The 24,480-nt window shown below is 40.4% G+C and overlaps 1 protein-coding gene across 11 annotated transcripts in view; it reads right to left on the bottom strand.

Moving 5' to 3' along the window:
* Window positions 1-1,595: 1,595 nt before the first annotated feature.
* Window positions 1,596-24,480, bottom strand: part of NKTR (natural killer cell triggering receptor) — a 49,042-nt gene continuing 26,157 nt past the window's right edge. For 5 of the 11 annotated variants that reach the window (XM_082849139.1, XM_082849141.1, XM_082849143.1 and 2 more), the window contains 12 exons: window positions 23,915-23,944; window positions 23,246-23,391; window positions 21,810-22,032; window positions 21,230-21,385; window positions 14,998-15,085; window positions 14,364-14,509; window positions 10,080-12,971; window positions 7,600-7,695; window positions 6,793-6,849; window positions 6,477-6,509; window positions 6,199-6,300; window positions 1,597-4,691 (listed from right to left, as the gene is read on the bottom strand). In XM_082849139.1, the coding sequence (XP_082705265.1) occupies window positions 4,604-4,691; window positions 6,199-6,300; window positions 6,477-6,509; window positions 6,793-6,849; window positions 7,600-7,695; window positions 10,080-12,971; window positions 14,364-14,509; window positions 14,998-15,085; window positions 21,230-21,385; window positions 21,810-22,032; window positions 23,246-23,391; window positions 23,915-23,944 (4,057 nt within the window). In that variant the 3' untranslated portion in view covers window positions 1,597-4,603. Of the gene's footprint in view, window positions 4,692-6,198; window positions 6,304-6,476; window positions 6,510-6,792; window positions 6,850-7,599; window positions 7,696-10,079; window positions 12,972-14,363; window positions 14,510-14,997; window positions 15,086-21,229; window positions 21,386-21,809; window positions 22,033-23,245; window positions 23,392-23,914; window positions 23,945-24,480 lie in introns of those variants that run through there. The other 6 variants (XM_082849140.1, XM_082849134.1, XM_082849137.1 and 3 more) reach the window with 6 other exon arrangements.

Here is a 24,480-nt window from a genome sequence, read left to right as displayed (position 1 = left end):
CTCAAGACTCTAGGCTGGCGGAAGAGACGCAACCGTCCCCAGGCTAGTCTGGGTCCTGCCGACCATGAAACTCGGCTCATGAAACCCAGTCTCTGGAGCTGGAGTTCGATACCTGTAGGTGGTGAACGGTGGGTCTGGGGTCTCCAAGAGGCAGAAGTGCTTGGCCCAAGCTCCGTGTAGCCCCACTGGAGGCCTTCTGATTCACGGGGAGCAGAGCAGGCAGGGGCGATGGAGCACTGCCCCTACCTTCTACTGAAATCTTTAAAGAAAACCGTCCATGAGAGCCTCTTGGTCCTGTGTGTGTGTTGCCCAGGTGGGATTTCCTTGCCTCACGCTCGTCAGGCGCTGACTGGAGCTGCCGAGGGTCTGTCTGCAAGAGGTGCAGTCTTCTTCCAGGGTGCCAGCTCTTCTTCCTGACCTTTACAGCATCAAAGAACTTCTCCCTGCTGAGCAGGAGTCCTCTTGGCACTCTGCCCAGTTCATTCTATCACCAGTGCCTCATGGGATTCACCTCTCGCTCTGGGCAGTGACAGAGTGCATTCCCTCTCCCAAAGACCAGCCGTCTGAGCCCAGGCTCTTCCCACGTGAGCCGTGGCTTCCAGCCCCTCACCTGGCCACACAGTTTGTGTCACTCACTCTGCACCGGCAGAGCCTCCTTTCGCTTCCCAACACTGATGCCTAGCCAGTCAGTGTTCATGGTCACTCGTGAGAGGGGCATTTCCCTTGAATTCTCTTGCCAGCTAATTCAGAATAGAAAAAACCAAAGTCTTTGACACATTTCCTCCCAATACTGCCCAGCTGATCAAGAAGATCACTATCAGAATTTGATTAAAGATCCTTGTGTTCTCTAAAAAATAAGACCCTAATGGAACCTCACTTGGGGATTTCCCTACAGCAAACAGACTCTACACTTTTATTTAAATTTTAAGGCAACATATCCAGATTTGCCTGTTTTCAGGAACTGCCTGACTTGGGGGTTTACTGTTAACTTTGAAAACTGAACCTCTGCCAATCTTACTGTGTGAGGTTATGTTATATTCACTAAGAAAGTACAAATCCCTTTGAGTTCTGAGGAGAATAAAGTTAATTGTACTTATCCTGCAAATTCTCATGTGGATGCTAAAAATATCACCATGAATGTTTTCTCCAGGAGAGAGTGCTATGTGCCTGCCTGGTGAACCACTGTTAGGGAGGGAAGGTGGAGGCTGCAGGTGGCGTAGCAGGGAAACATGCTGTCCCTAGGCAGCATCTCACAGATGGGGGGACGTAGTCCCTCCTCAGCAAAGGCATCTGTTATATGCAGGTCACCTCAGCTGGATGACAACAGAGCCTGGAAGAAACGTGGAGTTGGCAGGGGAAGCAAGACCAAGCACCATCACTGGTTCTCTGCGTAGGTGAACATTTCTGCCTGACGTTCTCTCTAGCTCCACCTCGTGCCCTACCTACCACTAATACTCGGCCAGAAGACGAAAACAAGCCACAGACGGATGAGATGAGGTCTCTTCACTGGCTGGGTCAGCAAGGAGACTCAGTGTCTCCTTTTCCATTTCAGAAAGACTATTTGAAGTCTGGATGAATAAAGAAGGATGAAACATGCACAGACTCAAACTTAGACTAAGTATATATTTTAATGTCTACAAGGCCCCCCTTTCCAGTTTTAGGGAAATTTAAATGAAGTGTATACAAATCAGACATTACCAATATGTACAAAAGTATTTTCTACAGTTTTTGAACAATACCAGCTATATCAGGTTTCATTTGCAGTAAACAGGACATTACAAAACCAGTCCAATAATGCCTTGTCTATTAAGAAGCACAATACGCATAATTCAATTTTATTTAAAAAGTAACTTAAAATACAGAACAATCCCCTTTATGAAGAAAAGCTATTTCTGTAGTCCATTCAGTAAACACACAAGTTGAATGCTGCAGCTGAGGGCTGTCCTTTTCCATGGAGAAAACAAACGAGGCTTCTAGGGCCCACCTTTTCAGGGTAAAATTCTACCCACAGCACAACAGGCGAAGTTATTGCCTGTGGGAGGCAGACTTCTAAAATGTCCCTCCTCCTATTTCATGCCCCAATCCCAGGAACCTGTAAATGCGATACCACTTCTGTGATTATGTTCTGTGGCACAGCTGACCTTAACACAGGGAGACTATCTCAGTGGGCTTGATCTAATCACACAAACCTTAAAACAGAGGAGGAAGGCAGAGAGACCTGAAGCATGAGAAGAAGGCCTCGATGGGCCATTGCTGGTTTGAAGATGGAGGGAAGCACACAAGAAGGAATGCGAGCAGCCTTAAGGAGCCGAGAAAGAGGACCCCGGCTGACAGCCAGCAAGGAACTGAATACTGCTAACAATCTGAATGAACTTGGAAGCAGATTCTTCCCCAGAGCCTCCATAAAGGAATGCTGCCCTGCTGACCCTTGATTTCAGCCTTGTGAGACCCTGAGCAGAGAATCCAGCCATACTGTGCTGGACTCATGAGCTACAGAACTGTAAGCTAAGAAATGAGTGCTGCTTTAAGCTGCAAAGTTTGGGGTCATTTGTTACACAGCAATAGAAAACTAATACACTGCCCAAAGGTAACTCTTCTTAACGTAATTAGATTTGGCAGTTTTTGTTTGGGTTCTAAATGCAGTTTCTTTCCACTGCATATTATTAAAGCAATATTCTCCTCTGTAGGCAACTTCTGAAAACCCTTCATATGATCGCACATTGTTTTGTATTCACTATCAAGTATGTTTGTTTGACTTAGGTCCTATTTTCTAATGTATTCTCATCTATCAACTTGGCAAACAACTGGCCACAACCCTGTTTATGAACCTTTTATGGGTGATGGTTTTAATATATCCAAGGTCACCCCTCCATCCATCAGGGGTGGTCAGATCCCTCCAACTGAGGGCTCTTTCCCACTTCCCAAGTACACCAGGCAAGCCCTGGGGTAGGATGGCACAGAGTTCTGCATCAAACATCCAATATGAATTTCTTCTGCATAACTGGATTAAACTGGCACTAAGGTGATTAAGTACACTTGGGGAAAAAACTCAAACTAAAGGTTAAAAAAAATCTCACCAGGGCTTCCCTGGTGGCACAGTGGTTGAGAGTCCGCCTGCCGATGCAGGGGACGCGGGTTTGTGCCCCGGTCTGGGAAGATCCCACATGCCGCGGAGCGGCTGGGCCCGTGAGCCATGGCCGCTGAGCCTGCCTGTGTGTCCGGAGCCTGTGCTCCACAATGGGAGAGGCCACAACAGTGAGAGGCCCGCGTACCGCAAAAAAAAAAAAATCTCACCAGTTTTTACAGGTCAAATCATTTTTGCAGGAACCACCCAAGACTGTGAAAGTGTGTAATCTATGCAGTACTGCACACCCCGATTCCCTGTCTGTTGTCGTAGGTTTACCATCTCACACAAGGCTTCACTGAGTCAGTGCAGGCCACTGAAACAGGGAAACATGCTGGCGGGTGCTGAGAACAGTTCAACTGCTCTTGCATCTGCCTCTTACTTGAAAGACTTAAAAGTAAAGCCCTGCAAAATGTGCCCAGGATGGTGGCAGGGAGATCTTGGTGTTACTTTTGAAGTCCACTCTCCAATCAACTCCTCCAGGGACACACGCATCAGTTCTGTGCAGCAGACCCCAGTGGCCACACAACCCCATGCCAATCCTGCCTGCTCCACGGCCTCCAGCCCACACCTGTGCTTGAGAGAGGCCCTCCAAATATTTAAAGTGAATAGAGCTTAGAAGGACCCATGTTTGGTGCCAATGAATTTTTAAAAATTCATTTCTCTCTCTGACGGAATTCTAATGTATAGTATGTAAGAATAATGCACCAAAAGGTACCAAGCACCAAAGCATGAACTGGAATAGAATTGTCTTTTTACAAACCGAACTTCATAGTATTTATTAGAAAGCACATAAAACATTAGGGCTTTAGAGACAGTGCAGGTATTTATAGTTAAGGCTGATTTACTCTTCTTAACCTCACCCGCCAGCCTGAAATAATACACTGGGCTGTATGGTGACTACTTTTCTGATCCTCTGAGACAACAAAGAAGTAAGGAATGAATTAAGAACCCCAGAGCCACTGCCTTATACTCCTGGCTACCATCAGTATCAGTTCTGGGCAGTTTGTTTTTAAGAGCACACATGTATAAGGTTCTGTGTAATTGGTATACAAGTATTTGGTCACCTTTCACAGTTCTCCTTCACAGTTCTATGCTTGGCAGCGTACATGCTAAAACCTTAAAAACGGGCAAAAAGAATCTGTATTCTAAGAAATACATGAGATGGAGAGAAATAATCTAGCTAAAATAATATTGCAAATTATATTTAAATTTCATGATTTCTTGATTCAAGAAAATGAAATTCATTTCCATAGTTGGCTACTGTAAAATGTGGCATACAAATATTTTTAGGAGACATATCTGTATTTTAAATTCTACGCACATGTAAATGAACAAATAACAATTGTAAGTGTCTATTTTTCAACTTCATCTCTAATATTGAAACAGAACAACAGACTGCCATTAAGTTTCTTAAACTTTTAAGTTACCAGATATTTACAAATAAGATCCAATTTGTATCAAAAAAAGGGGACACTTTCAACTATATCTGCTGCTTTCACTGGGACTCCGATGATGAGAGTAACTTCGGTCACTTTCACTGTCAGAGCCATAAGATCTACAACTCCTGTATAACAAAACAAAAACAGAAATACCTTTTAATTGTCAGCCCTTTGAATTCCTCTTGTAGCTTCTTTTTTGATATGAGTGGCCTGAAAGCAAGTGGCTTGAAGAGGCACAGCATAGTGGGTTGGCGAGTGGGGTACTGACTGTGGCAATACTGCAGACTTTTCAAAGATGTCAATGACAGATGGTGGTAATATCAGGTTAAGATAAAATAAAGAAACTTCTTGGGGAATTACTTGAAATCCACTCATATATGTGAGAATAATTTTCCATGTTACCCAAAATGAACATCAATATTTAATTAGACTGAGGAAGTAAGGGAAAAAAGGCCCACAAAGAGAGTTTCATTAAAAGGCAAGGAAATCAAAATCCAATCAAAATGGGAGGCCAATGAGGGGTGAGGGTGAGATGGGGCAGGGACAGGACCACTGGGAGAGTGAGTCAAGGAGACTTGGTTATGGTCACCATTCAGTTATTTCGAAAAATATTCACAGAGAGCCAGTCACTTTACTAGATGCAAAGGGCACACACAGAGTAGACTATGTAGAGTTTCCTGGGGCTCAAGGATAGTATAGAATAGGGGGCAAGATAAATAAAGCACATGCGGCGAGAGGGCAACAGATCTCAGAGTGAGCAGCAGGAAGGGCTTCCCTGGGGCAGTGAGTGGGCTGCAGTGGAGACCTGCAGAGTAGTTGAGAATTGGCTATTTCAAGAGGCAGGAGGGGACATGGTGAAGTGGGCATGTGACTCTCTAGGCAGAAAAAGAAAAAGGTTCCAGGATGTTAGTGCAGGGAAGACAGAAAAGCCCAAGCTGGAGTTGGTAGGCGGAGAGGCCTCCATGCAATGCTGAGGAGCATGGACCTGCCCCTGAAGGCAGTGGGGCATCCTTGAAGAGATTCAAACAAGGGAGTGTCCAGATCACACTGATACCCTACAAGCACGACTGACTGTAGTTGTAAGGTATGGGGGAAGGGTAAGACCAGAAGCCACCAGGAAAGGGACATTACAAAAAGCAACCCACAGTATGAGCCATATGTTACATAAAACATACCTATAAATACATATAATATATAAACATTTTTAACCGTACAACCTGCAATCCTAAGTATTATATTTTATTATGTTACAGTTTTTAAAATATTACCTTTTTAAAATTCAAAACACTGACAAATCGGCTGTTAGTTCTAGCAAGCAACCCTATTTAAAGAATGGGCCATGGTTTGAGTTGCCTTCTCTCCTTATTCCTTCCAAAAGAAATGTTTGTCCAAGGATATGTGAATATTTAAAAATCCATTTTAGATTCAAACATTAACAACCACCAGTAAATACTACCCAGCAACTCTTAATACAAAGGCCACTTTCAGTAACTGCCTTTGCGTTGATGCAGTTCAGGCAGAGAAAGAAGTATTTCTGTCCTCAGAAGATGGTGCTTTCTCTTCTACAGCAGTCTCTCACCCCACACCCTAAGTGCCCACAGTAACTTACAGTGCTTGAAAGAACAGACCCACCTGGACCGCCTATTGTAGCTTCTGCCTCGGTGATAACTGTCGCTCCTCTGGCTTCTACTTCGACTCCGACTCCTGCTATAGTAGCTATCGTAGGTGTAGGACCTGCTTTAAACAGCAATAACAAACACTAAATCTTCCCATTCAAATACTCATATATTCCCATTTCTTTTTAGCTTCTTAAGTGTCCTCTTAGAACATGGGCACTATATGACAGTATGAAGACACATCTGCAGAACAAGTACTGGAAACATTTAACAACTGCCCCAAATCAGACTTACCGTATTAAACAGAAAAATGTTATAGTTTCTTTTCTGCATTAAAAAATATCACAAAATTAACACTGAGTTAGTTCAATTGAATCTCATGGATCTTATTAGACAATTATAGTCAATAAATCCCTGCCATTACAATTCGACATCAATTATCACTTTTGACATTAGAGCACAATGGGCCAACAGATTAAAAACTGTTCAAAAAGACAAACATATGTTTTTCAATAACATACAACACCTTTTAAAAGGGAATTAAGGGCTTTATAAAACAAGGCCCTTTTAATTCTGCCCCCACAGGTGGTTTCCCAACCCCTGTCCATACCTGGACCGACTGTGGGGATCGTACGAGCTGCTCCTGGATCTGCTCCTGCTGGACGTCCTAATAGGAATCACATGAGGGGCTATCAACTTGTGGATCAGGACAGGCTACATCAAAAATCTAGACATTTATTTGCCCATCAAGGAGAAAACACACAATGAAATCCAGCAGCTATATTTATTTCATTTTCATATCAAAAGTATATTGGAATTTTTTTAAAAAGCATGTTGGATTTCACAAGAAACGTTAGAAGTTTTACACAATTCTTCTATGAGGTGCACATCAAGAAAGTCGCTGGGGAGGAACTGGGTGGGGAAGGGGGAAGACACAGGTGGAACACTTGAAAGTAAAATGAAGCTGCAGCAGTGGTAAATACCTGAGAGGCAAAAAGGGGCTGGAAGAAGCTGGGAAAACCAGAAACTTGGGGTCACCCACCACACACACACTTCTTCCTTTGTCCTCTTGTAATAGTCCTCCTCTCCCAATATCTAACCCGAGTCAAGAGATGACTGCAGATGGAAACTTAGGTTAACGAGGATGTACTGGGGGTTCAGGTGGTAGTCAGGGCCTCTTTTAAATATTTCTACTGCTTCTCTTTCCTCACTCTGATAAGATCCCATCTTGAGATCAGCCAGAAAGAATCCAATAGCTCTTTGAAAGAAAGAACTAGGTGAGTAAGTAGGCCTGTCTGATAGTCAGCAATGACAAGACCCTTTTCAACAGCTACCCCACTCTGCCTGCCTGTGCAGGGCAGGCCTTCAAAAGAAGACAGATGGAGACCCCACAGTAGGACAGGATTCACAGGCTCACCTATGGCTTTTGTAACTGCGGTAGGAACTGCTCCGGCTTCTTGTGCGGCCTCTGCTGTACCACCCTCTGCTCCGACTTCTGGAGTAGCTTCTTGATCTACAAGTAAGAGTGGAAAATATATAAATCATATTAACTCATTATGCTGTTAAAACTAATTACAAGTAGGGCAGGAGGGGGAAAACCCAACAAGAGGAAAGGTCTCTGGAAAGGTCTCTCACGAACTCCTCACAGCGGGTATCACAGAGACGGCTAATGAGGGTTTAAACTGAACAGAATAAAATAAAGAGAAAACAGAAAAGGCTGATACAGGTGTGTTCATAGGAGCCCTACCTGTAATACCAGAAGAGGAAACAATCCAAATCTCCATTAACAGCAGAATGGGTTAAAAAAAAATTAACACAGATATATACTGAAATATTCTAAAGTAGGAAAATGAACTACAGCTGCCATGTATCAACAGAGGTAACTCTTGGGAACATAATGTTGAGTGAAAAAGGCAAACGTAGAATATCTATACATATAAAAAAGGATTTTGTTTGAAAACAAGCAAAAGCAACATTATATATAGATAGAAACATTTATAGTAAAACTACAAAGAGAAACAACAAAATTATAATAGAAGTTTAGAATAACATTTAACTCTAGGAGAGAAGAGAGAAAGTAGGGTAGCATCGGGTAGGACTACATTAGGTATGTCAAAGCTCTATTTTTAAAGCTAGATACCATTTAAAATTATTTTTTATACCTTAATCATTAAAAAAATTTATACCTATTTAATATTTAATAAAACAAACAAGAAACTTAATGCAATTTTGCCCCACCCTGCTTCCCCTAGTTTATGCTTGCCATTCAGGAACTGAACAATACCCCTGTGTATGTGCTACTCAGGTAATATCTTCATAGGTTTTATTCAGTATGTACTTATGTTTTGGAAGACAGATGCAGTTTATTGGCAAAGACACATTCTGTTCTCATAAGATCCTAGTCATTTACTCAACGAACAATTATAGAGCGACTCTGTTAGGTGAATGAAGGATGAGTAGCAAACAGCCCCTGACTTCACTGAGTTTGCAGGCCAGAAGGGAAGTCAGGCCCACGTAAGTAACCGAAACAGGGAGGGCAAAGTTTAGCTATCTCAGTCTACTACCTGTGAGCTGCCCAACTTAAGAGCAAATTTCTTAGCGTTTCCATGCCTCACTGTCTTCATGTATGAAATGAGACACCACCCACTCCAAAGGCAGGGGCAGGAAGGTAGATGAGAATGGCCAGCGTCACCAACAGCTCAGAGCTGTCTGAGTGTAAACGGTAAGTACACACCGAGCGGACAGGAGGCTGGAGTAGCTCAACAGGCACCTTCATCTAGAATATGAACCCGGAGACAAAAGGCCAGGATTCACCAGCTCTCTGGGCCCTGTTGGGAGTCAGAGCAGGAGGAGGTAGAGACGCCAACAACTCAAGCATGGAATGGTCTGAGAGGGAATGAGGAGAGCTAGCAGAGGGCTTCTAGAAGGACTGAAGGGACTGAAAACATGCCCTGGCACTGGCCATGCGGAAGTACCTGAAAATCTTAGTCAGCTGAGTGAGATGGGGGAGGGAAGGCACAGAATACAAACTGCAAGCAACTGAAGAGTAAATGGGAGATGCTTATTGTAGATGGTAAATGTCGGCTCCTATTTTTAAAGAAATCTGGGTAAGGGAAGAAAATGACTGATAGAAAACTAGGAAGAAAAAAAGTTAAAGATTCTTACTGCATTTTAAGTTCAAGTGATGAAAATCAAGCACAACGTAATAAAGGATATGAGTCAGAGGCAGTGAGGCAAAACCATGAAACATTTACAAGGAAAAGAAAAGAATACAAATTACTTGTCAACTTCATACCACCATCACCAATTTTTTTAGTTTTAAAAATGCTCATTCTCTGCATTAGCCAGTCTATGCTGATGACAATAGTTAGACGTAACTTGAACCAAAAATCGACCAATCAATCTTAAGATGATCATTTTTACCATTTCCTGCCCCTTGAATAAAGATCAACTAGATGCAAGTCCTTGGCAGGTAACTTTGCCTCTCTGGCCCTCACCCTCCACTTGTATAAAATGGAGGGTTAGATTACTGATCTCGAAATCCTACATATTCTGTAAATGCAAGATTCCCTTCTAAGGCATCACTAACAGTAGAGAGAGCGGCCTCACTCCTTTAAAAATGGAGAACTTGCCACCTATCACGGCAACTCACTGCAGTTGCCATGGAGCTTTAATTGACAGCAATAGTTTTTTTACCCTGAGCCCAAATCTCTTCCCCTGAAATCTCTGCTCCCTGTGTCTTCAGTCTGCTCTGTGAGTCACACAGCACAAGCTTTCTCCTTATTCCCTCCCAGATATTGGGAAACAGTGATCTTGTCCCTAACTCTGATGTTCTTCCAAGCAAAACAATAACAGACTCTCCTTGGGAGAAAAAAAGGAAAAGAGAGTAATGCTCACCGATAAGATGATGTGGAACTTCTCGATCGACTCCTTGAGTGACTGTAGGAGACAGACCTTGTTCTGTGCCTTGACTTGGTCTCAGATTTACTTCGAGATCTGCTTGGACTCCTGGACTGGCTATCACCATCCCGACTAGGCGTCTGCTCATCACTCGAACTCTCCTGATTTCTTGGCCTCCGGTTTAAGCGTGCTGTCTTTCTTACTTCATCAAAGAGAGACCCAGGCCGAACTTTATTTTTGCTTTTAATTTCTATTCTCAAGCCTTGTGGTTTCATTTCAGGCACAGCAGTCAGTGCCTTAACTTCCACAGCACTTGATGTAGTAGCAGACGGTGCTGCCAGGTTCCCCACACCTTGCAGGGGCTTCCATTTATTATCCATGAGGCTGGTCTGGCTTTTCTCAGCCACCTCTCTCTTCACAGTGCTTTCTACAGCAGTGGCCAAGCTGGCGGAGCTGCTGTCCTGCTTTCCCACCTCACCCACCATTTTGCTTTCTGACATGCTGCTTTCCTGTTTTCCCAACTCTGCCTCAGGATGCTCTGTTGGCATATCCTGCTTTAGAACAATGCTTATATCCGGGGTGCCAAGCCTTGAATTTCCTAGAGGGGAAGCCGCCTCGGCCTTTGCTGGGGAACTCCTATCAGGAGTGCAAATCTCCATGTTGTCATCTGTTTGAAGCAGATCCTCCACTCCGCTTGGGATGCTCTCTTCAATATGCTGAATGTTCGGGGGAGAACTGACCACGTTTTCCTCAGCGTTTAAAGCTGCGGGAGACACACTGAGTTTACTATCATCTTTAGTAGGCTGATCAGTATCTGATGAAACCGTTATTGGATTATGTTTACCTGAAAGACTGCCATCTTCACGGGGCTTCTCAGTTTGGGGAATATTTTCTTTTACGGCTTCCCTGTTTTCAGAAAGTTGTTTTTTCTCTTTTGCTTCCTGAGTAACTTGCTTTTCGTTAATCTCCTCCTCCTCCTCTTCACCAAATTCTAGTGGAGGCTGCCAGTGAAACGCTTGTTTTCGTTTTGGAGCCTTGTGTTTTTTCTCTTTTTTGCCTTTCAATTTCTCTTTTGCTTTTTTGGTATGTTCCCTTTTAAGATGCTCCTTGGAGCTGTGTTTATGCTTGTGGGGTTTTCCTCTACTGTTTTCTGAATTGGAATAGAACCCCTCAGAATCAGAGGTTGATGACCGCTGTTTGCTTGATTTCCAGGCACTATTACCATCAGGCAGTAAAGTACTTGCTGAAGACTTAGTTGCTGGTTTGGCTTTGATGTGAATTTCACCCAACTCTGACTCAGAATCTGAAGTGGCTTCACCTTCCTCCTTATCAGAAGATGGCCGGGAATTATTTTTACTGTTTTTAGTTACATCTTGTTCAGAATTTGACTCAGAGTCCCATTTACTCCCAGCATAATTCTTCCTTTTGGGCTTACTGCCACTTCTAAAGTGATCAGAAGGACTTTCTTTCAAAGTTCTTTTTTTTGAATGAGGGCATTCCCGTTCAGGCTTAGGTTTCTCTTCACCTCTGTTTTTCTCTTGTTTATTATTCATGTCCATTTGGACTTGCTTCTCTTTTTCCTGGGCTGACTGTGTAACCCGAATACTTGACTGTTCACTGTCTGAAGAATAATCTAAAGATGACCTGCTTTCACTGTACTTTCTATGACATGAAGACTTGTCTCTGCCTCTGACATATTTATTACGAAGTGTCTTTTCAGAGCTGCTGCTGTGCCTTTTATTTGAGGTGTTATTTTTTTTCCCATTGGATCTAAATTTTCTCTTGGCTCGTCTTCCATCATCACTGCTAACAGAAGAGTATGAAAATGATCTACTACACCGTGAGTGGTCACTGTATTTATTTCGTGAATGAGATCTAGATGAGGGAGACCTAGACCTTGAATGTGAACTAGCTAAACTTCGAGATCTTGTGTATGACCTGGAATAAGATCTACTCCTAGAAGATCTACTCCTTGACCTCGGTGAACTTTCTGAACTTCTATCACTGTATTTTGAATAAGCGCTCCGATCACTTTCTGAATTTTTTTCTCTTTTATGGTAGGATGATGAACTACCAGTCTCTTTAACATTTGCTAAACCATAAGTGCTTTGGATGGGCAGCAAATGGGTTGTTTTAGCTTTCATTTCCTGGATTCGTTCATAAGAGGGCTTCCAGGGCTTCTGTCCAGGCTTCCACCTTGAAGGAGGGGGGCTGTCACTCAGTGGTATTACAGGAATATTTTCCGCCACCACTGGTTGTACTAAAACATTTTCATTTTGTGTCACTGTTGCTCTTAAAGGTTCTGTTTTAACAGGTTTATTTTCACTTAACTGAGAGGCTGTTCCTCTTGGTGATTTTGATGCTGTTCTTTGGTGCCCTGACTTAGAACTAGATCTGGACTTTGATCTACTTCGAGAATGTGATGAGGATTTTGACGGAGTCCTTGATCTTGAGCTTCCTCTAGAATAAGACTGTGAGTGAGATTTTGATCTGTATGAGTCTCTGCTGGAATGGGTTGAAGAGCTGTGGTCATCCTTATCAGATTTAGACCAGTCCCTCTTGGACGAGTGATGAGATGACAACGAGGAAGAACGAGATCTCCTTTCTCTATCACATGAGGATTTCACTCTTCGGGTGGAAGATTTTAAGGATTCTATGTCAGATGGTACAATAATCCTTCTCTTCTTAGTCTGTTTGTGCCTTCTGCAATGTTTCTGCTTTTTAGCTTTCTTTTTATGCTTAACCTTTTTCTCTTTTCTGCGTTTTTTATGGTGACCATCAGAGTGTCTTGCTGTGCTTAGATCTGAATAATATCCATTATAGGACCACGATCGGGATCTCTGGGACAAGCTTCTTTCATCCCATCGGCTTGAACAGGGGTCACTTAACCTATAGAAAAGGACATAATATGCATGCAATTATTTACAAGCATGTTTTCTATGCTTTAAAATTAAAACACATTTGTTGTCAATACAAATGCATCAGCAAAAGCTTAGTTAACAACCAAGTACTGACTCTGTCAACACTTTAAGCACACATAGGAAGGATAAACCAACAGCTGATAGGCCTGGTCCCGACCTTGTAATTTCAAAGACATCATTACTATCAGATCACTACTATCAGACTTACAAAAGGATTTTTTTCAGAGCCAAGCCAAGAATTTTCAAATTCGATAGGAAAATAGTTTTGAAAAGCAAAGCAACTACAGCAATCACAAAAGCACTGCTGCCCTACTGAGTTCCTGGCTATCATCCACTCAGTAACACTCTGCCTCCAGGAATGATTTCTGAGGGAGAATGAAATCAAGTTTCCAAACAATTCTGTTAATTCTCTGCAGATACAGGATAACTGCCTGAACTTTAGGCGAAGCCTTTTTTTCTTTTTTGGCTGCACGGCTTGTGGGATCTTAGTTCCCTGACCAGGGATCGAACCCGAGCACCAGCAGGGAAAACTCCCGAGTCCTAACCACTGGACCACCAGGGAATTCCTTAAAAACATGACTACTGTTTTTATCTCAGCCTCATACAGGTAATCAACAACTTTCCCCTATGGTTTTAGTTAAACTACTTAGTACAGAAATTAGGGGAAAAGTACATTAAATAGATGCAGACTTTACAATATCTCAGTGGCAATATCAGGGCTCAAAACTCAGAGTTCTCAGTGCCACTGTGTCTACACCACTTCCACACAGCAGACGCACACCTTTTCCTTCCTCTTCTAACTTCGAACCATTCTGCTGGATGCCCATAGAGAAAAACAGAATTCTACCATGAACAATTACGCAGGGTCCCATTGGTATATTTTGCACTAGCTATTCTGGGGCCAGCCCCATTTCTAAAATAGATACTGCACTGTGGAGTGTCAATGAAGACAGGACATGGATATACTTCTGAAGAAACAAAACTCCCTGGGGTCAGAAGTTAACACACACACTGGGTACAGATTTCCCTATCTACCCATTTATTCATTAGTGACTATGAGAACAGGCTAGGAAAGAATCTGCTATATAATTTTTTTTTAAGTCCTGATTATTTCTAAAATTGAACAAGAAATCTTTAAGAAATTCAGGAGGGTTATAGTCTTGTGAGGGAAAACAGAATTTTGATTTAAAAGCACCCAAAGTCAAGCAGCCCTCCTCCCATTTCACCAAGCATTCCCAAATATATTCTCTTTGGTCATAGTCTAATTTTAAAGGTAAATATTTAGTGAAAAGTCCAGAAATATGTCTCTATCCCCTTAAGACTTAAAATATAGAGGACACAGGATTGTACTTATACTTACTTATCTCCTTTACTCCACTTTTCTCCACTAGGCGGTCTATATGCTCTTAATCTCTGCATTTCTTCTTTCCAGTGAGGAGGAGTTTCACTGCTATCATCATCATCTGATTCGGAACAGGATCTTGATCTTGGAGGTGTGTGATAGCGCTTTAAAAACAAAGTTAGGAATAACTACCTTCAAAATATCTCTTAACTGTAATCTGCTATAGGACAGAGGTAGGTATAAGACCCAATCTCTGACGCCATTGAAAGGCAATAACGACTGAAGTACCAAGAAGATGGTATGAAGTTGTGTCAAACTAAAAAAAATGGGAAAGCTGGAGATTCACCTGTAATCACACACAACAATTTCCTCTTTGAAGTCCTAATGGTTATATTCATTAGCCTATTCAATATACTAACATTTCTCAGCATACTGATTATTTCACATTCATTTCATATTCAAACCCATTCAAACACAGCAGTAAACACTAATCTAACAGCAGTGCCTTCCCATAACTATACAGAATACAACTAGCTCCTTGGACAGATTTTGGACTATACCTAAGATTAAAGCTAGGATTTTGCCTAGAGGTAAAAACATTTTACTGCTTAAGATAAGTAATTTGAAAAAAGTCCAGTTTTAACACACATACAATTGTGCCCCTTCCTTTAATCTTCCGTCCAGACTTTGATACAGATGGTTTCTGATCATTTACAGTGGGTGTAATATCAGGAATCTTCCTGGAAAAGAAGATTGAAAATTTATAAAAAGCAAATGCTAGGCAGTTTTCTCAGTGTTTAAATGCAGAATTTATGTTCCTATCATACAAAAACACTTCATTCAGATTCAACACTTTCGTAGAATGAGGCACTCCACATAACCCAATTTTCTAAGCAAATCCCTTAAATACAGAAACTAAAAAAAAAAAAGTAACCGGGGGTTCCCTGGTGGCGCAGTGGTTGAGAGTCCGCCTGCCAATGCGGGTGATGCGGGTTTGTGCCCCGGTCCGGGAGGATCCCACATGCCGCAGAGCGGCTGGGCCCATGAGCCATGGCCGCTGGGCCTGTGCGTCCGGAGCCTGTACTCTGCAACGGGAGAGGCCATAGCAGTGAGAGGCCCGCGTACCGCAAAAAAAAAAAAAAGTAACCCAACTGAGTAGAAATACACGATACTAGTATCAATCTTTTAAAGTACAGAACTACTTTCAAAAAAATCCTTTTTTAGATGTCTCTTGTCAAAACAGTAATGTTCTTAGGGAATCCTGAGGTACTGTTGACTCTAATGGTCAAGTGTTTTTAACAGTTTTAAATTTTATTTTATATATACATTTTAAAATATTTATTTATTTATTTTATTTATCTCGGCTGTGCTGGGTCTCAGTTGTGGCACGCGGATCTTTACTTGCAGCATGGGGGATCTTTTAGTTGCGGCATGCGGGCGCCCAGTTGCGGCATGCATGTGGGATCTAGCTCCCTGACCAGGAATTGAACCCGGGCCCCCTGCACTGGGAGCACAGAGTCCTACCCACTGGACCACATTTATTTTATATTTTTAATAGTCTGTTTGTCTACCCCACTTTACTATAAGCTGCCCCTCCTTCAATGCTCTGAATCTGCTACTTTATCTTATGGGTGATTATGGCAGCTACAGTCCTCCATGCCTGAGAAGTCTTTTCATACTTGAGTTTGTTTTGTACCTGTTATGATTAACATAATGGCTAGCTTTTATTGAGGACTTACTATGTGTCAGGCGTTATATTAATAAGCATTTTAAACATACTTATTTATTGGGTAAAAATACATAACATAAAATTGGCCATTTTAACCATTTTTAAACGTACAATTCAGTGGCATTAATTATACTCAAAACGTTGTGCAACCATCACTACTATCTTTCCAAAACTTCTTCATCACTTCATCCTGAAACTACCTATTAAGCAATACCTCTCCACTTCCCTCATTCCCTTAGCCTCTGGTAACCTCTAATTTATGGCTGAATAACATTCCATTGTATATATATATACACCACATTTTGTTTATCCATTCATCTGTTGGTGGACGCGTGAGTTGTCTCCACGTTTTTGCTACTGTGAATAATGCTGCAATGAACCCTGGAGTACAAGTATCTGTTTGAATCTATTTTCAATACTTTTGGATATGTACCTAGGAGTAGACATGCTGAGTTACATGGTAAATCCATATTTAACTTTTTGAGGAACCACCAAACTGTTTTCCACAGCAGCTGCATCATTTTAGACTCCTCCTAGCAATGTATGAGGATTCCAATTTTCTCCACATCCTCACCGACACTAGTTTTTTTGGGTTTTGTTTTAAATTACAGCCGTCCTAGTAGGTGAGACACGGTATCTCACTGTGGGTCTGATTTGCATTTTCCTAACGACTAATGATATTAAATATCTTTTCACATGTTTGTTCCCCATTTGTACATCTTCTTTGGAGAAGTGTCTATTCAAGTGCTTTGCCCATTTTTAAAATGAGTTGTCTTTTTGTTGCTATTGCTCATGCTTTTGGTGTCAAATATAAGAATCCACTGCTGAACCTAAGGTCATGAAGGTTTACCCCTATGTTTCCTTCTAAGAGTTTTATGGTTTTAGTTCTTATATTTAGGTCATTGACCCATTTTGAGTTAATGTTTGCATATGATGTGAGGTAGGGCCCAACCTCATTCTTCTGCATATGGAAATCCAGGTGTCTCAGCACCATTTATTGAAAAGACTATTCTTTCTCCATGGAATGGACTTTGCACCCTTATCTAAAATATAATGGCCATGCAAAGTTTGAATCTCAGCATCAAAAATCAGAATTTTTATCATCTTGGGCCAGTTATTTAGCTCTTTGAGCTTCAGCTTTCACACTTGTAAAACAGAGATAACACTTCAACTTATTTATACGAATTAAAGAGATAATGTATGAAAAACTGTTAGTTCAGTGCTTTGCATATAGTAAGGGCTTCCCCCCCAGAGCAGGGTTCTCAAACTCAAATGCTGACAGGCAGGTAATGTAAATCAGTGAAGTGGACACAATAGAATAGTTCACTTTCCACTTGATTATTCTTCCACTTGAAGAATAACAGTTCAAGCCCAGTGATATATTTCAACATCTCTTGGTCAGGAGACAGCAGAGATTGGTATGAATAGGGACAGCACTCTGAGTAGCCACTAATTTTTGCCTTGCAGTGTAACAGAACCAATGTTTTGGAAGATTCTTCAATTTCTCAAGAGAAGAAAAAAATCTGAATTTTTGTATGAGTCAGCAATGTTTGAGCCAGTGTATGAGCCAATGGTGACACTGTCATGAGAGGTGTTGTGAACCTAAGGAATATAATGAATCCAATTCTGGACACCTGGGAGCCAATTTTTTAAAATAAAACAATAATATGAAGGACAAATAACATAGGTCTATACTCCAGTGTTTTCATGATCCACCAGTTTTCTCTTCTGCTACAGAGGCTCTCAGACCATGAGTAGGTCCCATATTTCAGGGTCTGAACCTCAATCATGGGGGACCAGATATTGGATGTTCTCAGTGTCCACTATGCCCATCCTCTCGGAGACTCACACTGCTCACCTAATCCACACGCCACTGAGGTACTAACCAGAGGTCAATATAGTAAATGACACTGGGAAAAAAAAAATCTAATGGCCATAGATGTATGGGTTTATTTTTGGACTCTCAATTCTATTCCATTGGTCTCTATGTCTATCCTTATGCCAGTACCACACTATTGTTTTTTGAATTTTATTTTTTTTTTTACACAGCAGGTTCTTATTAGATACCACACTACTTTGATGACTGCAGCTTTGTACTAAATTTTGAAATCAGGACATATGAGTCCTCCAACTTTGTCTTTCTCCCTCAAGATTGTTTCGGCTATTTGGGACACCTTGCAATTCTGTACAAACTTGGACATTGACTTTTCCATTTCTGCAAAGTCTACTGGAATTTGACTGAACCCATAGCTCATTGTGAGTAGTACTGACATCTTAATATTAAGCCTTCCAATCCATGAACATAGAATGTCTTTCCACTTATTTAGGTTTTAATTTCTTTCAGCAGTATTTTAGATATATACCTATAGTTTTCATCGTACAAGTCTTTCACCTCCTTGATTTAATTTATTCCTAGGTATTTTATTCTTTTAGATGTTATTTCATGGAATTACTTTCTCAATTTCCTTTTCAGATTGTTCATTGCTGGTTGTTAATAAGTGTTTTAGAGGCATTAGTTCATTTAATTCTCATAACAACACTATGAGGTAGGTACTATTATCATCTCCATTTTAAAGACAAAGAATTTTAAGATTAAGAGGTTAAAAACGTTGCCCAAGGTCACGGAAAGAAATTAAACTTGACTCTTATAACCATTTTATAGGGTTTTCCCAACCAGGAATCTGGCTCCAGATAAACACACAATATTACTATAAGAAAACCTTGACTAAAAAGTGTATTATAGTCTTTTCAGTCATTTCATATTCATGACATCATTTGATTCTCACAATGAGAGATGTAACAGGGACTCTTGGCAGGCAATTGTTAACCTCGTTTTCCTCATGAAGAACAAAGCACTGAACCAAATGACTTGCCTATTAAGTGTTCGGCACAAATTAATGTTCACCTGAGAACCTTTTATATGCTGATCCAATGCTGCCACCCTCTACCTCCTCCCCACAACATTCTGATTTAATTTGCTGTATGGCCCAGAAACTGGTATTTTTAAAAGCTTGCCAAATTACTCTGAAGTGCAGCTGAAGATGAGAACAAATGAATTAGAGCAAGTGTGGAACCCAGCTTTCGCTAAGTGAATTATAAGTGATAATGAGCTTAACTGCTGGTAAATTCAGTAAGGTGGCAAGCTCACTAAGGCTGACAGCCCCTGTTTCTTATCCTTGCATACCTTGCATTCTTAGCACACAATTCTAGCTCCCAAACAACTGATCAAATCTCAAACGTTCTAATGAAATAGACCTACTTGCTATCTTTGTATGACACAACTACCTGCCAATTATGATTTAAAATAATTCTGCAGAATATAACTTCCAAAGATGTTATGTAACCAAAGAAGAGTGATGACCAAATAAACTTACTAGCAATATTCAACCATAAATACAAGACAGTGGTATAAACTACTTTAAAAATACCAGATAACAGGGGTTGGCAAACTTTTTCTTAAGAAAAGAGTCCAAGAGTAAATATTTTAGGATTTTTAGGCCAAGAAGAAAATTAAGATAACTATGTAACAAAAAGAAAACAAGTCTTCACAAATGTTTTATCAATGAAATTAGAAAGTATCATTTTTTGTGACACAGATCTACTAAGGAGAGTGGAATTCTTTTTCAGGGAGAATAACATTTCACTTCATTTAACTAGGGTTCAGTATCCCCTATCAAAGCAGATAATGTTAATACTGTTCTTCTGGTAATGAGGATCTGTAATGAGATTTTTACATACTCCATCTCTGAAAATATCTTTCCACACAGATGGATTTTATGTGTAGCACCTGAAATACTGGAGAGTTATAACTGCATCACTGTGATGTGTAGTGCACTGAATAGCATATAAAGCGATGAGAGCACCACATACAAACTCTCTGCAACTCTTTGATTCTGCTGCTGTAACACAAAAACAGCCCAAGAAAAACAGTGAACAAACGGATGTGGCTGTGTTCTAGTGAAACTTTATTTATGGACACTGAAATTTGAATTTCATGTAATTTTCACATGTCACAAAATATTATTCTTCTTTTGATTTTTTTCCACAAACATTTAAAAACATAAAAACCACATTTAGCTCATGGGCTGCACAAAACCAGGCAATAGGCCAAATTTAGCCCATGGATGACTATAGTTTGCCAACCCCCGCTAGATGACACTAAAACTGACCTTTCAAGTTTCCTACTTTCTGAAAACCAAATGGATTTGATCAATGAATGGTGTCTTATATTTTCAGAAAGAAGGATCCCACTAAAATTTGTTCACAATATATTATGTTATATTATATATAATAATATAATTAACAGCAAAACTACTGATACCTTACAAAGCTCACTAAAAAGGTTTACACAACTGTCATAAAGAGAATATTCAATTTTTAAAAATGAGAACATCAGTATGTTAAGCTATTAGTTCAAAGATACATCCCATTTCATAATAGCTTTTTAAAATGAGAAAATACAGAATTTTAAAATTTCTAATGAACTAAACAATAACCACAATCAAGAGACTTGATTGTGAACAGGGACATGTGCATAACTTCTCAGGCTTCAATATTAACTCTTCATAGGAAACGTGTCAATTACACCAACCACTTTATGGTATTTCTATTCATATATTTCCCTTAACAATTCTAAACTTGAGTCTAACACACAAAATACACTAATTACTATTTTTTGAGACCAAATCTAAAGCTACATGTTAGCTTTTCCAGGATAGAGGATTTATCACTGAGCAAGTTAACAACAGTAACATATGGGACTAAATTTTATCCCCAGTCATCACGCAATAATTTTGCACTATAAACTGGAGTATGTTTTATCACTCGATTGGATCCAAAGAGTTCAACTAACCCTGTTTTGACAACCAAAATCTCACCCCTAATGAAAGGCCAAGTAAATGAGATTGGTAATGAAACCTTTCCAGATCTCCACTAAGAACTTCTCCCTGATCAACTTGCCAAACCCCCTCTCTCTACTAGCAGAATATGAATTTTGAAAGGTAGGGTACATGTCATTTACGAATCCAATATCTCCCCCAGTATAATTCAAAGTGCTCTGACTATGGGTCATGCTCAATAAATGAGTGTGGACCTGCAATGAGCTAACAGAATCACCAGTCAGAGAAACGAAAACATGTAGGTTAATCATCCTTACGGTTCAGGCTCCACTGTGACAAGAGGCATATCTCTTCTTAGTAAAAATCGGTTCTCGGGCACTGGAGGAATCTCTTCTGGGCGCACCACAGGCTTTTCCCTTTTAGCATTTGAATCGATACACCTTTTTTCATTGGTATCACTCCTCTCAGAGTGACTTAGAGAGAACAAACCGAATCACCAATTAAGATGTGTAATGTCTGTATTTTATAATAATATTAAATAATATAATAATATAATTAGCAGCAAAACTACTGATACCTTACAAAGCTCACTAAAAAGGTTTACACAACTGTCATAAAGAGAACATATAAAACACAATGCAGTGAAAAAGCCACAGCACTAAAATTCTGATAAGAATTGCCAAATGATCCTTTTTTCTTTTCTCACCTGCAAACACGTAAATCTTTGATATGAAACATCTGTGCTACCCTTGATTTGCTAGATTTCAATTTGAACTCCACAAAATGCTATCCTTTTCAACAATAGGTAATAAAGCTAAGTTTACAGAATCACACATACTTTCCCCATTCCAGGGTGTCTGTTTCTTAGGTAAGACTACCTTGGTGTTTCGCACTTACCCTTTTGGGCTTATTATATGTTTATTCCTTGGCTCTTCTGAACTGCTTGCTTCCTTTCGTCTCTTTTTAGAATGTTTAACTTTTGGCCTCCTCTTATGTTTCCTTCTTCTGCTTCTCTCATGTTCAATTTCACTTTCTGAGGATGATTCTGAAGAGGAAGAGGAATTGGAAGAGGAATCCGAGACTTCTGAATGAGTTGGTTTCTTCCTTTTTTTCTCAAAAACTTTTAAGAAATATTAACAAAAATATTAGTACTGGATTTCAGTGCCTATGTTTCAGAGTAAAAAACATGATTACCAAGTATTGTAAAACATGTTTTGTATAAAGAAAACTAAAAACAAAATTTATTTATTCTTTTTTTAATTTTAATATTTTTTAACATCTTTATAATTGCTTTACAATGAATGGTGTGTCAGTTTCTGCTTTATAACAAAGTGAATCAGTTATACATATACATATGTCCCCATATCTCTTCCCTCTTGGGTCTCCCTCCCTCCCACCCTCCCTATCCCACCCCTCCAGGTGGTCACAAAGCACCGAGCTGATGTCCCTATGCTATGCGGCTGCTTCCCACTAGCTATCTATTTTACGTAAAAACAAAATTTAAATAAACTTTGTTTTTCAAGTTGATAATACGATTTGCTGGTGAGATTGTAAGGTAACAAAGCCCTCATGAAGTCTATATTCTAGTTGGGTCAGAGAAGAAAATAAGCAACTACATAATATGACAAATGATAAATGCTAAAAGAAGGGGGAAGTAAAGGCAGGGTAAAGGGAACAGGGAAATCTGAGGTAATTTAAGATAACATTTGAGCACAGGCCTGAAGGAAGTGAGGGAGGGGGTCATGCAGGTATCTGAACGAAGAGTATTCCTGAGGGAAGGAACAGCCAGCACAAAGTCCCTGAGTGCTTGACATGTCTGAATAAAGGTCAACGTGCTGGCAAGACAATGAATGAGGGGAAAGAGAGATTAGAGAAACAGCAGAAGGCCAGAATCCCTTACAGACCGTTGTAAAGACTTTAGCTTTGGCTGATGGAGAGGGAGCCCTTGAAGAAGATGGCTCTGGGTGCTGCTGAGGACTGTAGAGGGTCAAGAGTTAAGCAAGGAGACCAGTCAGGAAGCTATCGTTGCTGAGAAAAGAGGACAGAGGAGCAAGGACAGAGGCAAAGTGAACAGTAATGAGGCTATTGCTATCTTGTAAAAGATACCTGGGTTTGGACCACGCTGATAGCAGGGGAAGTAAAAAGAAAAGGTCAGATTTGAAAAGATTCCCTGATGGGTTGGATACAGGGTATGATATAGAGGCATCAGGGCTATTGCTATACTACTCGTAGGAGTTTCTTCCACTACTAAAATCTAGGAGGTATCTTTAAGTTACAGTCTTCAACATGTGTTACCTGCATCCTAGCTCCCTCTACCCCCAAAACACTCTTACCGTCTTTTGTTGACTTCGTGGCAAGCACCCCACAGTCAATAACTCGCACATCGGCATAAGGTCTACTTGCAGCATCAGTTTTCAGATTTTCAATTTGTTCGATTACTTCAAAACCGGAAATAACTAGTCCAAAGACAACATGCACCCTGTTGCAATACAAATTCAAGAAAAAATTGTTTTGACGATAATTAAGCCATGAGCAGTAATCAAGACAACTGTTATCAATGACATATCCACAGACCTGAAAATAAGAGCGAAGTGTTTGATGTATGAAGCAACTAGAAGGGAATTAGAACTTCTGCTTCATAAAAGGAAAAAAAAAAAAATCTCAAACTGGGCCTTAGTTTTCTGCCTTAAAAACAATGGTTCTTAACTATTTTATAGTAAAGAGTCTGATAACAATCAGATTGCACTTGATACTCAGACACCGTCCTTACAGGGTCACTCAAGAGCGCATGCCTGAGAAGTTCACCCATGAGCCCACGCAAAGACCCCTTCAGTGACATGAGAGGTCTCAAGACTACTGCGCCCTGTGATCCTTAGGAAGAGCTCAGCTATGAGATTAACCCAGAGATCAAGAGCGCCCCCTTGAGGGTTCACCCATGGTCTAATCTGTCTTGAACTGGCCACCCAAACACCTCTCCAAGATAAAAAGAACGTAACTCTTACCCATCCAGGTGTGGAGCAGGTTTTGTGGTACTGTGTAACAAACATCAACATAAAGAAGATGGCAAAAACCAGGTGTTCAGGTGAACAGAGCAGAAGGGTTTAAATCACAGCATGTAGAGGACAAAGAGGTAAAGATAAAAAGATAGGGGAAAAAGTTAAACATGATACACACCTGAACTTAATAAGCTTAAAAACAGCAACAGTAGTCATTTTACTGATTTTAAAAAACCCTCAAGATTATAATGAATTACAAACTCATATCTCTCTCCAACATGAAGACTATATATGTATACATATATGTGATATAGGTTTGAAATACACAGCATAAATATACATTAAAATTAAAGTTATTCTCAAATCCAAAACAATGACAACAACAAACTCAAAATTTATCAAGATAATTAAACAAGAATAAAAAACACCTAGCCATTTGCTTATGGAAGGAAGTGTGATCAACACTTAACACTTGCCCCACATACTTAAATGAATTTTTCTATCCATTATTTTTCATACTGAGTCAGTCTGCATCTTTTAAGCAGGCAGATGGAGGTAGGCCTCAGGAGTCC

The sequence above is a fragment of the Leucopleurus acutus genome, assembly GCF_964270905.1.
Source record: "Leucopleurus acutus genome assembly, chromosome: 10".
Classification (NCBI taxonomy): domain Eukaryota; kingdom Metazoa; phylum Chordata; class Mammalia; order Artiodactyla; family Delphinidae; genus Leucopleurus; species Leucopleurus acutus.
Note: the sequence above shows the minus strand (reverse complement) of the source record. Positions and strands in the feature narration are given on the sequence as shown.